General features: G+C 32.5%; 1 protein-coding gene across 8 annotated transcripts in view; it reads right to left on the bottom strand.

The window, feature by feature from the left end:
• stumps (DBB domain-containing protein stumps) overlaps positions 1 to 16640 on the bottom strand; it is a 277758-nt gene that overhangs the window by 78628 nt on the left and 182490 nt on the right. The window contains exon 1 of one of the 8 annotated variants that reach the window (XM_085825037.1): positions 9948 to 10073. The exons of 6 other annotated variants lie outside the window; for them this stretch is intronic. In XM_085825037.1, coding sequence (XP_085681163.1) covers positions 9948 to 9978 — 31 coding nt within the window. In that variant the 5' untranslated portion in view covers positions 9979 to 10073. Of the gene's footprint in view, positions 1 to 286; positions 413 to 9947; positions 10074 to 16640 lie in introns of those variants that run through there. One more of the 8 variants, XM_085825039.1, reaches the window with a different exon arrangement.

Below are 16640 nucleotides of genomic sequence, written 5' to 3'. Positions count from 1 at the left end.
TTTATAGTTTTTAATAAATTTATGATTTTAGTGAAAATGGTATTTGAAACCACTGCAAAAATTAAAAGCACATAAATTAGTAAAAAATTAAATTTTATTTGAAAAAGCTATTTGAATAAATGAGACTCCAAATATCAAGAGGTCTGCTGTATTTAAATAAAAATCGCACTCGAATATGCCTCAAGCTGAAAATAAAGCATCGTACAATTGTCAAATTAAAATTTTTTTAGCATTTTAACCTCTTCACTAATAAAACCCTAGCTGTTAAGACAAGCATAACCATTACCACACATTGGGAGCTTTTGCGGCGGATCCTCCTTCCTCTTTAAGAATAGGAAAAAAATCAGCTCTCCTCATTAAATAAAAACGAGCTGTACAATAAACTTTAATAACGGCCTGCACAGCATTGAAAGCGACAGCAAAAGAGGCGAATAGTGAGGGCTATCGCCGACCGGATACCGCATGACAGGAAGCTAAGAAAATACATAAAAAAGTCAAAGATAACTTCTGTAAGCACAGCTGGAAAAAGTGTTGGGCAGATCTCGCGTACGCTCGCAGACAGCGCGTATATGATTTGTTGAGGTTCAAACACCCCAACCCTTCCTCGGGGGACCACGTGTCAGGCACATGCTTTACAATAGTTTGTATAGCATTTTATCACCTTACAGCGGATGTTTCGTAACACGTCGTCAGGGGATAAAGGGGCCGCAGGTAAGGTTCGAGCTCTTGTTAAAGCAAAATTATGATTCCAAGACTCTGTCGAAAGCAAGACACTTTCCAAGATATTATTTATCTACACAGCTAAATATCTGGGAAACCCTCTCATATTATACTTGGTAAGCATATTTTGCCATGTTAAAGCGTTTAGAAACTAGTATAACAAATTCTGAAATGATGGTACTTGAATGCTTACATTTCATCTCTTATGTATCCGGAAGATACTGAAAACTCACTCTACTGTTTGATTATTGCGCTCAAATACAGTGCGTGCTTATTCGTGTACACACCACTCCTGTATAAACACCGCCTTCTTGCTTAATGAAAATGCATATACATAAATATACAACCACATTCAAAAGAGCAACTATGCGTCTTAGTGCGTGTAACGTTTTCTCGAAGGTCATTAATATGTCAATATATTGGATTTCATTGCACGATGATTTTTTTATTATCAAAACGGTTTCTAAAACTAAAGTATTTATTTCACAAGCAGCTTGCAGGAAAACGTGCTATAGCCGTAATGTACGCCTACATCAATATCCAGCCATTGGAAAGTAGACCTGTTTATTTGAGGATCGGTGTGGTATAGAAATCGGCACAATCATAAAGGGATAAAAAAAATATAGCCTTGGAGTCAGCTGACATTTGTAAACCTTCCAGACGGTAACCTACACAATCTCCACCCACTCATAGTTTGAGCGCGGAACACAGGCTCCTGCTGTAGGAGCGAAAAATCACAAAATGTATTCACCTACTTTCTCTGGTACGATTCGCAAACCTTCGCAACAATAATATTTCTTTTACGAAATATTCTTATGCCCAAAACCACAACCTGGGTTTACGGCCAACGCAAATAGCGGAAGTGCTCTTGCATGGGAAGACGAAACACTGTCTTTAATCTGAGCAGCTTTTTAAAAAAGTAAAGGACTGTTTTGCGTAAAAATTGCAGAGTGTTTCCGAATGTAATCAACATATGCACCAGTCACAACACAGATTAAGCATTCTGACAGAAATAACTTCTAGCGAAAGATGTTATTCTTGTTCCTTTCTTCATTTAGAAAATTTATAGATTTTTTTCCATTTTTTTACTCTAACTTAGATATCTGAGACTGATAAGTTAAAAAATATACATAAATAAATTAAATATTTATCTTTAAAAATTTGCAATTTTGTTGTCAGAATGTGCAGTAAGCAAGTCAATGAAAAATTTACGGACAACCGCTGAATATCCATTACAAAAATATTTAATATCTTAGGAACAAAACAATCATAAAATTTCACACAATTATTCAAATAAATAAGCATACATTTTTGCACAGCAAAATGCAAAGCAGAATAAATTTTGAGTTGCAGCTCTAGCTTAAGCAAACACTAGCTTTTTAAAAGTTCTTATTCTAAATACCAGCCGCTTAAGCGGCCAGTCTCCGGTACCAGTTATTATAAAACAGAAAAAATATATTTTAATGAATCCAACTAGTGTTATTCCACAGGTCCAACTTGCAATTAATTATGACAGATATAAAGTCGCTTATTTTGTTAATAAATAACGCCCAGAATAAATTTGAAAGAATAATTCAATATTTTACCCTTTGCTAATGCAACACAATGACGCGTGGAAAATAAAAATATTCGGTGGCAACACACTTCTTTTAAATCGCTCAGCTTTTGATTAAATTTGAAACATAAATATCTTACGCTCTTACACATTGTTTATCAAAATTATGTAAGTTCGCACAAAAAATAAATGAAGAAACAACCAAAATGTTGCGTTTCTGGGTGCCCATGTCCGACTGAAGAGCTATATGCGTTCAAAAATCAGAAATCTGTCCGGTCTTCGTAAATATAAAATTCACTGTTTATCTCCCAGGAGGGAATTCCTTGTGAATTATGCCTTAAGATCACCAACATGGGCTTTATTCTACATTTCTAAAACCATATTCCAGTGACTATAATGAACGTCTTTCAACTCAAGCACATTTCTGTCGTTTTGTCTCAGGATCATAAACAAAGTACTAAGTTTCATTTCCAGTTACAATTTTTATGGAAAAATAATCGGGATTGGTTCCCTCTTTACAGCAAAATTTTATTGCTGTTCTGTTCTCAGCTTTCGAGTCCATGGCAGCAGATGGTCACTAGATCAATGCAAATAATTTACTAACTACATAGGAATTTTGTTCGTAAGCACATAAGATTTAAAAAAAAAAAAAAAAAAAAAAAAAAATCTGAAAATCTGAAAGCTTTCAGATTTTATATTTCGCCCAAAGTGTCTTTTTTTAAAGTTTCGTACGTTACTTTATTTATTAAATATTATGTTCTTCGCGCTTAAGCCATAAAATTCAATTCAACAGCAATATCACAAAATATTTAAAAGAGCATATCTTTAGAATTTCCGATACACAATCTTGCGCGCTGGAGATTAAAAATATTTTTCTGTACAGGATTGCCATTGCTTGTTTTTAAATCGTTGAGTTTGTTAATCAAAAATTCGTAAAAATTTTACAAAATATGAAATAGATAATAAAACAAATTCCAATTTTGGGCTTCCAGATGCCCATATTCGGGTGTAAATTCAAAAATTCAAAATTGGATGGCTCTAGGTACCACTGTTTTATCACAATACGAGAAACATACCTATATTTATGCAGATTCTTCATTATTTAATTTCTTGAAATATAATACAGGACTCTAATATTTGGTGGCAACAATTTGAAATGTGATTCGTCGTTTATAGCGAATCAACGCAAAATGCCAAAACGAAATTAATAGCCCTTCTGACCTAACAAGTTGAGATGTAACAAAAATAAATGCTGTCAATTATCTTCAGAAGATTTACGGAATTTGTTAAAATAATCAGCCCTAAAACTTTACAGACGCACTGTGAACATCCAATGTGAATTTGACATACATGACGCGATGCATACATAATTTGATTTGCACATACAAACGACACAGGCAAGTGTACTCAATTTAAAAAAAATCAAATTAAAAAAAACTGCACAGTTAATATAACACCAAATTGTATTATTTCTGCTGCGAAATGTATGTGAACTAACGCCATTTCCTTTAATTTTTTTTAGTTACCATGGAAGTCGTGGTCGGAGAAATATGGCGTATTCACGTGATTTCTTTGTTAGAAACGGCGTATCAGTCGTTGCACCTCAAATGTTATTCCATCGGCACTTCAATATAAGACGGCATGGAACAACTGTAACATGTAAATCTATCATTCAGATACGTTAAACACTTTGAACCACAGGAGCTATAACTCCAAAAAGATACTAGATATTGAACTTAAGATAAGAACATCAGAGAATATGTTAGTGAGCGAGAGTAGCATTTCTCCGTATTCCTCGATATTTGGTTTGGCGCGATTCATTAGCCTTATGTTTGAGATGGGAATTGGTTATGAAAATTTGAAAATCGATCTTAAATTCAATCTGTATAAGAGAGTATACATTACTCGCAACAGATTACAGCCGACGGAGAAATTTTTCTTTACGGATGGATATCACCTTCCAGATGCGATTTTTCTAGGTAACACAATAGGCATTACTTCTCACACCTATTCAAATTGATGGAAAATCTATAACACAAAAGTCGTAACGTCTCGTGTTAAATTAGCTAGGCAATGTTCATTCAAAAATGAGCACACTCCTTTGAGTTACCGTGTATATTCCCTACGCATTTATTTTCTTGTACTTAATTTTTGCTAATAATTTTGAGCACTACTTTTTATTTTCATAATTCATTGATTGAAAAACATAAAATTCATTTTGGAAATTCTCTTTTATGTACAGTGGATGACGAACGCAGTGACTCACTGCATGAGCAAATCAGCGGAACAAAAAACTCACTGGATAATGAAAGGTATTTCGAGTTATGGACACTGAAATCTACAACATATGATTCTTAAAAGGGTTTTAAGGTAACCTGCGTCACATAATAACCCTCAGGGGTTTCTGGAAACATCATTTCAATAATTTCCATTACTTAACTTTCAGAAACACAGTCTAGCAGCAAACAACTTACAGAACCATGAATTTAGCCTAAAGAAATTTATGACCAGACTGGAATGGACTGTCTGATCATAAATTCAGGCAGGGCAGGTCATGCAGGCAGAGACTTTGAGCACTTGGATACAAAGGACTTCTTTTGTTATCCCTGATATTGTGTCTCTAAGCAAAACCAGGAAGCTCTAAGCTAGGAAGATGTGGAGAAGTTATCAGTGGGCCATAAAAATCAGCTCTGAAAGAACTGCAGCAATTCAAAGCAATTGAAGAAGAAAGAAAATTCTGATCCTAGTTCTCTAATGTGCGAAATTTATGCAAAATGGGATACGATGCAAAGCACTTAACTGATCCCTCTGATTAAGCAACCTACAGCATAAGCAATTTCATTGGCAATGCCATATGTATCACTTTGGAAACATTTTAAAACGTAGGCAATAATTAATCACACTGGACAAATTTTGAATGAAACGGAAGTTGAGTGAATCCCAGAGAGAGTCGAATAGTGGTAAAAGCGAAGAAAAGATGAAAGAAGATGACCCCTAAAAAAGACAATTTATCTATTGCTTTTTACGAAAGGGATTACTTCATCCAAACGATAACATCTTCCTAATCGTAGTCCACTTATGCCGTCCATTCATTCGCCTTCATATAGATACAGTAAAATTAAATTAAGTTTTCGTCTATTTTATTCATTTAATATTGTTTTCAAGTTTTTTGTTTTGCACGAAATGATTTCCTTTGGTTTTGGCTTATGAGCCTGAGCACGAAGTGCTGTTGTTAAGTTTAAATAAACAATCGTCTATGATCCAATAATAAACAATCCCACCTAATCCGCCATCCACATTAATTCTCACGAAAAAGTTTGTTTCGGTGTAAAACTTTTCGGTTCATGAACTGCCTTCATAAACGAATTGAATTTGTGAATCGAGTTTTCACAGTATAAATGGAACTAATTTTATTCTCATATTACGTAAATATTCGATCTTTTCCATTGACGATTGACTTTTAGATAATATGACTGAACTCTGATTCTACAACCCAGCTCAAAAATGAGTTAGCTTTTTTAATCTATCATGGCAAATTACGTGAACGTTGTACGTTTTATCGAGGAAACATACGTATTTAAAATCATATATCAGGTACAGATTTGGCTCATATATTTTTTTCTCATAATTTTATCCGAAACGATGTTAAAAAAATCAAAACGCACATATTTTGAGTCATAAAACAGAAAACAAATTTTACATTTTAGAGAAGAAAGATAAAGGACCAAAACTATTTTTGAAATAGACTACATGATCCTTAGTTCTGATCAACTACATCCAATAATGGCTGTCATTTCAGAACAGTACATCCTGTTTGAAAATTGGTGACCCGTAAGCTGACAAAGCTTATTCCATAATCTACTACTGAAATAAACGATGTCCTCACTGCTCGAATAAGGCGCCAATTCTATTACGCATCATTAAGTTGGGATGTAATCCTTACGTTGATCTTTAGCCTGAAAGGGATCGTTACTCTTATTATACGTCATTAAAGGACATGACGTTTGAAAAGAGACAGAGTACGCACGCGCCGTAAAGAATAAACGGGCACAATACACTCGAGTCAGATAATTTTATAGCTGAACTTCATTGTGTTTCCGAGTCAACAATAAATATTAATCACTCTATATCGATGTTTCCCGACAGGAATTTCCAGGAAAGCTAATATTTCACGCACAATGATTAAGATTTTCCATGAAAAACCATGATGAATAAGCTAATCATATGCTATATTTATATACTCAATTCCGTGGCTATATTTATATACTCAATTCCGTGAGGCATAATAATTATTATAAGGGTTTCCGCCGTAAAGGTAAAAAACTGAGAAGCTCTGGCCAATGTCAATAAACATAGATGATATTCTGACTGTATCATTTGAATAAAGTTAGTAAAATTATAATGGCAAGAGAAGTTTGTGATCTACCTGCCAAAAAACAATGAATGCTATTGCTCAAGACTTTCTAAGGACGGAAAGCATAAAAAATATGTATTTCGCGTCATTTTAAACATAGAAATATTAACTATGAAAACTAAAACCCTATCGCAAATGCAGAATGCTTTGAATCTTTCCTTTGACGTTAGTTATTTCTGAAATTTATCAAAGAATGGTTACGAAACTCTAAAAACTCGCAATGTAAAAGTTGAAAATATTTAAAAATTTAGTTTAAAATAATTTTTATGTCTCTTAGTTATGAAAGGCTCACCAGTGGCCAAGTGTGTAAGATCGCTGAACACGGGTAGTTAAACTCAGTTTCAATTCTCAACAAGCGGCCTGGTTGCCCTTTATTTTTATGGTTTAATGAAATACAACTTGTCTCTTTTAATTCTCCAGGAAAAGATATCTTATGAAACAGACATCCCCCTATACGCTTTGTCTAAATTAACTAACAAAACTAAATTAAATCTTTAGAAATTCCCTCCTGAAAACATCGTTCGTATGCATTCCTCAGCGCTCATGTATTTCGTTACAATCAATTAAACAGTCAACCTTGAAAAAAAAAATTTCAATTTAGAGAACATATTATTCTGAAAAAGAAATAATGCTGATGAGGTAATCTGCTCCCAAGAAAAGAGTAGCAGTTAAATGTGAAATGTGACAAAATATACCCTCGGTACTAAGCCTTGTTTCGAGTACTTGGAAGACGATTTGATACTTTGGGAAATTCGAGTTATGGCTTAACAATTATCATATACTAATTCTTTCGCTTGCATCACAGAGAATACGTATTTTTTCTCAATTTAAATTAGGCTAAAAGATCATCGAAAAAAACTCATTTAAAATGTAATATATATATATAAATCGAAAAACTCACTCAAAGTAAAATAGCAACAATAAATGAGGATTCGTGCTTTTGGAATAGCATTCATACATATAATATTACTTTTTTTTTATTTCCTTTTTGAAATGTAAAATACTTGAATTACGGCATCAATGCCGTTCAATCGGAATAGCGGTTAGCGACGCTGACTGCCGTACTGGAAGACCCGGGTTCGAATCCTAGAGAAAGAATAGATGTTTGTAAATATATAGTGTCTGTGCGGTATGGGGGCACTACAAATATGCGTCGAATCGAAAGTCCTCTCGAAAGGCTGGCGGTAAGGAAAGAGAGGTGGGAGATCCTCAGACCCATCCTTCGGAGGTGCTCTCTCTCAAAATGGGGGGGGGGGCTGAAATGAGCTAAAGCCGGACTGTTACTTACACGGTGCCCAAGGGTCTTGCCAACGACAGGCGCATTTGATTCTTTGCCACGATGAATACTGTGGGCTCATGCTGACCTTTGGCAGACAAGTGGATTGATAACAACATCAGTCACGTGTTATACACACTTCCTTTCTTCAGAAAATACTTGAAAATATTTGTTTTCCCTGATTTACGTTAAGTTGACAAATTTATTTTTGTATGCTGCCCATCTCTTTCTGCTATTAGAAAAGATATTAACAAAGAACATATAACTTCATAATACTTTAATTTTCTTAATAAAATGATCAGTCATTTAAAAAAATCCGAGTTATTAAAAATCATAAAAATAATACTAATAAAAATTTACATTTTTAAGGAGGACGCTTATTACTTTTAAACATCCTTTATCAAGTTGAATGGCAGAGCTATATGAAAACTGACAATTTTTCAAGGTGCAAAGATGCATGTGGAAGATTAAGATCTTATATCTCGTACGATGACGATAATTAAAGATACATAATTTTCGTATTTATAGTTAATTGAGAAATACTGCTTATGGACGTTTTTGAACCAAAATTGGCGAAACGAAATTGTTTAAAGATTCTCTTGAACCGCAAAGTGATGGTTATTTTGTCGATAAAACAGAATGTAATTTGACAAACGCGAAAACAGAAGCTGATTAGCGCAGAACGATGTTGATGACAATAGCAGAGAAGAATTTAAATCTATTGACTCTACACATGCTATCCAACGCAACTAATAAATTATTTAAGCATACTTCCAGATTATTTTGTATGAATATGAAAGGCTCTCAGATTTTTTTATTTTTATTTTATTTATTTATTTATTTATTTATTTTTTTTTTTTTTTTTTTTTTTGCTAGTTAACGTTTTGAGTGTTACCTTTATTTAATTTATTTCTTTAAATAAGAATAAATTCATTTCGGAGAGTATTTAAATAAACAATAGTTACAAAATCTTTTCTAATAAATCATAGTGAACAGAAAAGAGAGTTGCTAAATATTCTAAATATACAGAGACAACTACTAATTTGATACTATTTAATAAATTCCTAGTTTTCATTCAGTGCATGATTATGATAAAATTTCCCCTTGAAAAAAATTAAATACCTCAAAGACAGCACGAATGCAAACTTATAAGCTTTAGAAATACAATTATTTCTTATATAAAGGTTATTTTTAGTTATGGTATGGTTTGGTTACCTAATTATGGTAAAGCACGTGAGAGCTATCTGCTTAAGAAATGGATGCCTTTGTGGAGAGACGTTCTAAGGGAAACTGGCTCTGATACAGGTTACACACGGGAAAAAATACGAAAACCATGTAGCCAGCCCGTTAACTTGGAATCGAACGGAGGTCGAAACTACCAGTATTCAGTGACTTTACCGCTCAGCAGCTGGTGGGCTCGTTTCAGCTATAATCATTTCTTTTAAAAAGATCCCTCATCCTTGAAAAAAAAAAAAAATATGCCTCTTCTGAATAGCAAAATTTACATGAAATCAGTATACATAAAGAAAATCATGAAAAATATAACTATAAATAAATTAAGCCTATGAACATGAATTTAGGTTAAATTTTTCCCATGTGAAATTTATTTCATATTGATAAATAAGAAATATTATTACGGAACTTCTCCAAAATAACACAATGGATCTGTACATAAAAGAGACAACATAAAATTAAAAAATTAGAAGCAATAAAAGTACTATTTGAACATGTTTAATATTCCTAAAGCAATATCAAAATGTCTTTTCCGCAAGACATCACAATAAAAAGGGAGATTTCTCAAATATATTATACACAAAATGAGCATGGTAATTGAATTCTTAAAAAATGGTTAATTCAATTAGTAAAAGATAGCAATCACTTTTTATATCTAAAATAAAAAATTTAACAAACTCTTAGAAATTTAAATCAATTGAACCCAAAAAATGTCACAAAAAGGGATTGGTGGTTGAGCCTAAACTTACTCTTGAACAAAAATAAGAAGCGTCGTCTCATTTCCAGGCCAATCGTTCCTCGTTAAGACGCGGCAACGATGAAACAGACTTCCAACTATTATGCCAAAACGAAGCGGTAAAAATATCCGACCTTCCACGCAAAATGCTGCTAAAAGCTCTGTGTGAAGAAAGAACGACGAAAACGGGAAGTTTTCTTTTATGCCCTTTGAACAATTTCGAGTAACGATGCAAGGCGAAAATGAAAAGAGCTATCTTAACAAGCAGGATATTAAAAACATTCCAATTAAATTATTTAACGGTTGACGGTGTACTCTTCCGGTAGTATCTGACAAAGCACCACTCGAGAAGAAAAATGATTAAATTGCCAAAAAGGTGTAGTCATTTTTGGGGGTATTTATTTCACGAGGTTAACAGAGCAGATATGTACCATTATTCTACAGAAAATTTAAAATCAGCGTCTTGGTTTCTTTTTTTAAATTTTTTTTGGCAAAACGTGAATGATCACATGATATTATTAGTTTGAATGCGAGTAAATCTAAATAAAATCCAACTAGTCAGCTTCCGTTTACAAATCTATCTACTGAAATACAGCAAAGGCACTTTTTGCAATTTCCAATTTTTCAACATGCATATATAATGAAAGGAACGTCTAATTCATTTTACAATGGGATTCAGACTTTTAGATTTTTAGAATAATTAAAGCAAAAATATTACAAGTACCTACAGAACTATACTACGTTCAGTTTTATAATTTCACTAATCAATCCAAAGTATGAGAAATTTTTTATTTTATGCAATGTAAGCATTAAAATTTCTTTAATGCTGCTGTTAGATAACGTTTAAAACAAATTTTTACTCCTTTAAAAGTGATAATATATATATACCTTTGGTTTATTATACATCACATCAGTAAATTAATAAGCTCACAAGTGGCAGAGGAATCCAATCCAATACCTAAATACTAGTAGATCCACCCGCTATCAAATCCCGACGAACGAGGTGACTGCAATGTGTAATGTGAATATGGCAGTAATGCAATGTGTAATGTGACTATGATAAACCACGCAGTAACTATCTGCTTAAAGCATAGGATGCCTTCGTGAAGAACTTAAAAATTGGCTCATATCCACTTTACACATGAGACAAACCTTGGAAATACTCATACAGCTAGCCCGTTCGCATAGAATCGAACTCAGTAAAACTACCACCAGTGTTCAATGCTTTTACCGCTCTCCTATTGGTGGGCCTTCTCAGCAAAGGCATTCCTACTTTTAGGCAGATAGCGCCCCATTGCCCTGCATAATCCACATAATTCATTAAGTTAATGGAAGTGTTATAACTGCTGTTGGAAAACAGCCCGCCAAAAAGTAAAAATAACATGTAAAGACAAATAAAACAAAAATAAGAATGTGCACACATTCGGGATAAAAACAGATAAATATTTTTTTTTAAAAAAAAAGCTGCAGTCTGATATTTCAAAAAAGAATGTCCCATTAAAAATTTCAAACAAATCAAAGAAAACTATATGGTTTTGTGCTATGCATGTAATATATGGCATTAGAATCATCTTTTATTAATTAAAATAAAAGTGCGAATGTTTATAAAAACTATCAGTTCGATATATCTTCAGAATATTTTATTTTGCATCAATGAAATACATGGAAAGACCCCGCTTAACCCTGTTTCAGTATTACTTGGTAGTACTGGGGTTCTTCGAAATCGCACGTGATACGGTATTCCTTGGTTAGTTTGTCCGGGTATTCCGACAGCTGATTGATAAAAATGATGAAAAATCACAATTTGTTGGATATATTGTAGACAAGATCAATCTTTCCTGGAATGTGGTGACCGAGAAATGTTTGAAAGAAGTATTCGAGAATGTATAGCTGGAGTTCAGCAAAGAATGTTGATGCAAGCGAATTCATTGTTGATGTCGACGTAACTGTGAAGGTAGCGAATGATACAGAGTTGCATAATATAAATCCGAAGAATTTTAAAGAATTATGTAAGTTACGACTGGTGAAAATCTTCCCAAAGACGATCTTAAAGAATCAATAAAACAAGTGCACGAAGATGACAAAATTACCATTTCTGAAGATGAGATGCAATAGGAACTTTCAACGGATTTTCTAAAAAAAAAAAAAAAAAAGGTTTAGACACTATAACGAAAATTATGGTTCGGTTTATACAAAATGATTTTAAATTTTGATAGCAGTTCAAAGGCATGAAGCGCCATTGATGCGATTTCTTGGTGTGAATAACTACTTGTTGAACGAACAGGAAAAGCAAGCGACGTTAGATAACTTCTCCATAAAACAACAGAAAATGTCAAAAATGAGGAACAAACCTCTTCATCGTAAGCATAATTATTTTACTTGAACCATCATTTTTACTTCTTTGTACGAAGTAAAAAGGAAGTATTGTAATCGCGAAAAGTTTCAGGCAGCATATTTCAACGAAAATATCCATTTCGACCGATATCGAATGCAATTTAACGATGTTTTTGCGTGATATCTGTACGTAAGGACAGAATAAAACACTCTTTTCCTTCAAAAAAATTATAAAACTGCTTTAAAACTAATTCTGAAGAGAATTTTTCGTGGCGTCTGTACGAACGTATGTACGTACGTGCGTACGTATCTCGCATAACTCAAAAACGAGTAGCCTCAGAACGTTGAAATTTTGTATAGGACTGCTATAATATGTAGATGTGCACCTCGTATTTTGGTTGCAATCGGCCGCACCAAACGTATATAAATATATTTATATATATATACACTCTGTTACCCGGATCAATGATCTCAGTTTCTTTACTCTTATATGTTGGTAAATTGTACATTTTTTGCTTTAAAATTGATTGAATTATGTTGTTTTTATCTTCTGGTTAAGGATTTTATGCCTTTAGTAAATCTGTGTGCAGTATTTTTAGAATTATCAGCAATTTTAAAGTTGTTTAATTACCGCTAAGCCTTTTTTAATGGCGGCCATTGATGTTTAGATTTGAAACAGGAGACTAGTGGATTTGTTGCCAATCTAGAGAAACTTAGCTTCGCAACAACAAAGATAACGCCTTCATTTATTATTGCCAATTAAATCATGTTAAATCTTTTCTGGAATTTTTTTGAGGAAATAAGCGTTTAAGATTTACTTCGTAATTTTTAATATAGATATTTTGAGTTTTTATGTATTTTTGACTTCTCGCGAAGTGAGAACTGAATTAATTAAATGAGAAATACTCAATCGTCTGTGAAAAACTGTTTCTTTTTTGTTTTGTTTGCTTAATTTCTTTTATACATCATTCTAGCTTTATTATAGTATTTGAATAGAACATGTGGCAACGATTAGATAATTCTATTCTTTAAATGATATAAATTTTGTGCATTAAGAGTTATAATATGAACGAAATATATAAGTTAACTGTTATATAATTACTGGATTATATAACAGTTAACTTAGTATCCGTTATAAAATTATTATATAAGTTAACTGTTATATAATTATTAATACTGTTAAGTGAATCTACCGCCAGAGTGTCACTATGGTAAACAAATACTAGAGTGAATTTTAAAGAATGCATTTATTCTATTGTGGTTTATGCGCCGTCGGCGAAGTAGATTTAATTCAATCCAATAAGTTTAAATGAAATGCAAGAAAAAATGCGTATAATTTAATATTCCAATACAAGGAAGTCATGTGGAATACACATCAGATTTTTTCTTTTTAAAATCTGAAGAGACGAAGCTTTGCCGGTAAAATAAGGCTATTTAACATTGAGGTAAATGGCTATCTCGCTAAATTGGCGAGATAGCATAAACCTGGGGATAGTTTTAGCGACTTAGTTCTGTCCTCAAATTACGCGAGAAATCGCCAAATGTGGCGACCATTTGGCGACATCTTGGTCAGGTCCCTCTATAATTGCAATTAGTACTGTAACTGAATAACTGCTAATTGACCCCTATATGTAATTGTAGCCGTATCCAGCCCTTAGATGTAACTTTAACCTTATATGCCTTCCAGTAATTTGAGAAATGGAAGGTACTAGAGATTTCTCAGCGTTTCTCAGCATTTCTTCGGAATACTGAGACCTTCAGGCTAGCTTAGCTGTTTAGACGCGCTCTGTTTAACGTTTTTAGTAGTTTGAAGTGTAACTACATATTATTGTGCTCTGTGATGAGAAGAGCTATATGAGCATTTTTTTTTTTTTTTTTTTCTTTTTCTTTTTTGGGTGTGCGGGAAAGTTTCAGAACAGTAAAGTGTTTCTTTTGGTAAAAATTAATTTTATCAAGCTACGGTCAATTCTGTGTGCATTCAATCTATTGCGAATCCGTAAACTCGCAACAATTAAATTTAAAAGATAATTTACAGATGTTTGACCGAAGACAACTTTCTGAAGTCTGGCTTGAAGAAACAACGTAAAGGTAAATTAAAGACTTTATGTCTCGCGCAATGGCAACGTTTGCCAAACCGAACGGATGTCATATGCATGGTAGCATAACATGACATGATATAACAAGCCAAAATTTTTGGGAAAACTTCATAAAAGATGTTTCAAACGTCAATACTAAGAAAAATGTTCCGAGTTATGAAAATAATATTCTGAACTTGCATTAGAAACATCTTTTTGTAATTAAAACACAACTGCGGGTGTTCATAAAAAATTACCAAGTGGATATATCGCAAATTAAATTAATTTTAATCTATATTAATTAGACATATTATTAAAATATAACAAAGATTTTAATTATTAAATGCGTTTACTGCTCTTAAATTGCCCAGGTTGTTAGTAGACCGTGTAAATCTGAAAGGTAAAGAAAGACCATGGGTCTCCCTTTTCCCCTGAAGCAAATACGTAGAGTTATACAGGCTGTTTCAGAACTCAACATACAGAGGCAAATACGCGCCTTTAGATAATGCACTTAAATTAACTGTATTTCTATACCTTTGTATTTAAAATAGTTAGTTTTATATTCAACAAACATTAAAACATACCATAACGTTTAGAATATTTGTAATTATAACTATGTATATAGAAAATTAATACGTAATAATAATATGTAATAATTTGTAAATAAAAACATTAAAAAATTTCTTTCTGATAAATAGCTAATAACAACAAGGAAATACTATAGAACGTATTGCTTTAATATTAAGCTTTTCTGTAATTTAATTTTCCTTGTTTTTAACAAAGTAAAATCAAAAGTAATTTTGAAAATCTACTTAATTAGTTAATTTATATTCTACAGTGAAAATACTAATATTTGGAAATTTTGTTAGACCAAAAGAAGATTTTGCATTTTAAAATTATTGTACACTTTCTGAAACTTTTTTTCACCTTTACAATCATAACTGCGAATGTTAAAAATACTTTGAACACACTTTCCGCGATTAAACTGTATTCTTGAACTATATATAAAGGATTTGACTTTGGTTTAGCACAAGGTTTTTCAACCGGTGGTACGCAAGAGAAAAATAGGTGGTACGCAAAGAAGCAAAATATTTTTAACTATTAAATTCAAAAATTAAAACCCCAACATCCTGATTGAATTGTTTTTCTAACACTCGTAAATTTATGGGATCTGAGCTTTGTTCAAGAGTGGTAGTGAAAGTAGTACTTTGTAGTAGTGGTACTAAAGGTTTTCAATTTCTGTTTAGATGGTACGCGTTAGTCAACGGGTTGAGAACCGCTGGTTTAGCGATTAGAATTATTGAAGTAGCGTAAGTTCTAAAGCTAGATATTTTTATAGAATATCTGGACAATTTATATGATTTGAATATATCTATTTATATCATTTGGCTAAGTTAGAAGCTGATCCTTTTTAAAATACCTCAACATCACATCCTCATGTCCCCCTTAGTCCTCAGGTGCTTTGCTAAAGTCAAACCTAACATTTAAAATACCTAAATTCAATTATATTAATTGTTCATCAGTTATTGAAACTGGAAATCGAAGCCATCTCGTATAATTTGTGATATCTTCATTTTAAGTGCGTGAGATTAAAATATATATTCTTTTTTCATTTGTATTATAAATTTGTTTTTAATGTTAGTTCTTTTTTCAATTGATTTTTGACAGTCGGATTTATTAACCATTCTTTTTAACTTCTCGTCATATTTTGTTGATATAATCATTTCTAAAGCTAAAATTTTCATATTTCTCAAAAATATTTTCTCTCATTTTCCGTAAAGAAAGGAACAGTCCTTCTTGCATATTTGTTTGTATGTCTCTCAATAGTTGAGAAACGTACGAGAGTTACTTGCCTAGGAGAAGGATGCCTATGTAAAGGATTTTGTAACGGAAACAGGCTCATATTTACGTTTAGCCTGAGGAAAATAACGAAAGCACCTATGCAGTCAAACCATTCGCTGGCGTTCGATATTAAACTAGTCCTTCTGTTAAGCGTGCAATTTGACGTATATATTAAGTTTTGGATTGCAAGGTTTAATTCACCTTTCGTTTTCTTGCACTACTAAGTTCCAGGAAGGCATACATAAAATTTTAATCTTATTTTCTTAGAGGTTATTACGTTCAATCCATTGTAATGATTTATCATTTGATGCCATATACAAGTTAAAACCTTACATAAATATAAAGTAATAAGACGAAAATGACTTTATGTCCCATTTTTAAATATCAAATCGTCAATAATTAATTAAGTTTTTGATGTGATTTACTTAAATGATTAAAGAGTTACTTAATTACAA

The sequence above is a fragment of the Stegodyphus dumicola genome, chromosome 1 (assembly GCF_044657685.1).
Source record: "Stegodyphus dumicola isolate Sdum_Otavi_A_Nest chromosome 1, ASM4465768v1".
Taxonomy (NCBI): domain Eukaryota; kingdom Metazoa; phylum Arthropoda; class Arachnida; order Araneae; family Eresidae; genus Stegodyphus; species Stegodyphus dumicola.
Note: the sequence above shows the minus strand (reverse complement) of the source record. Positions and strands in the feature narration are given on the sequence as shown.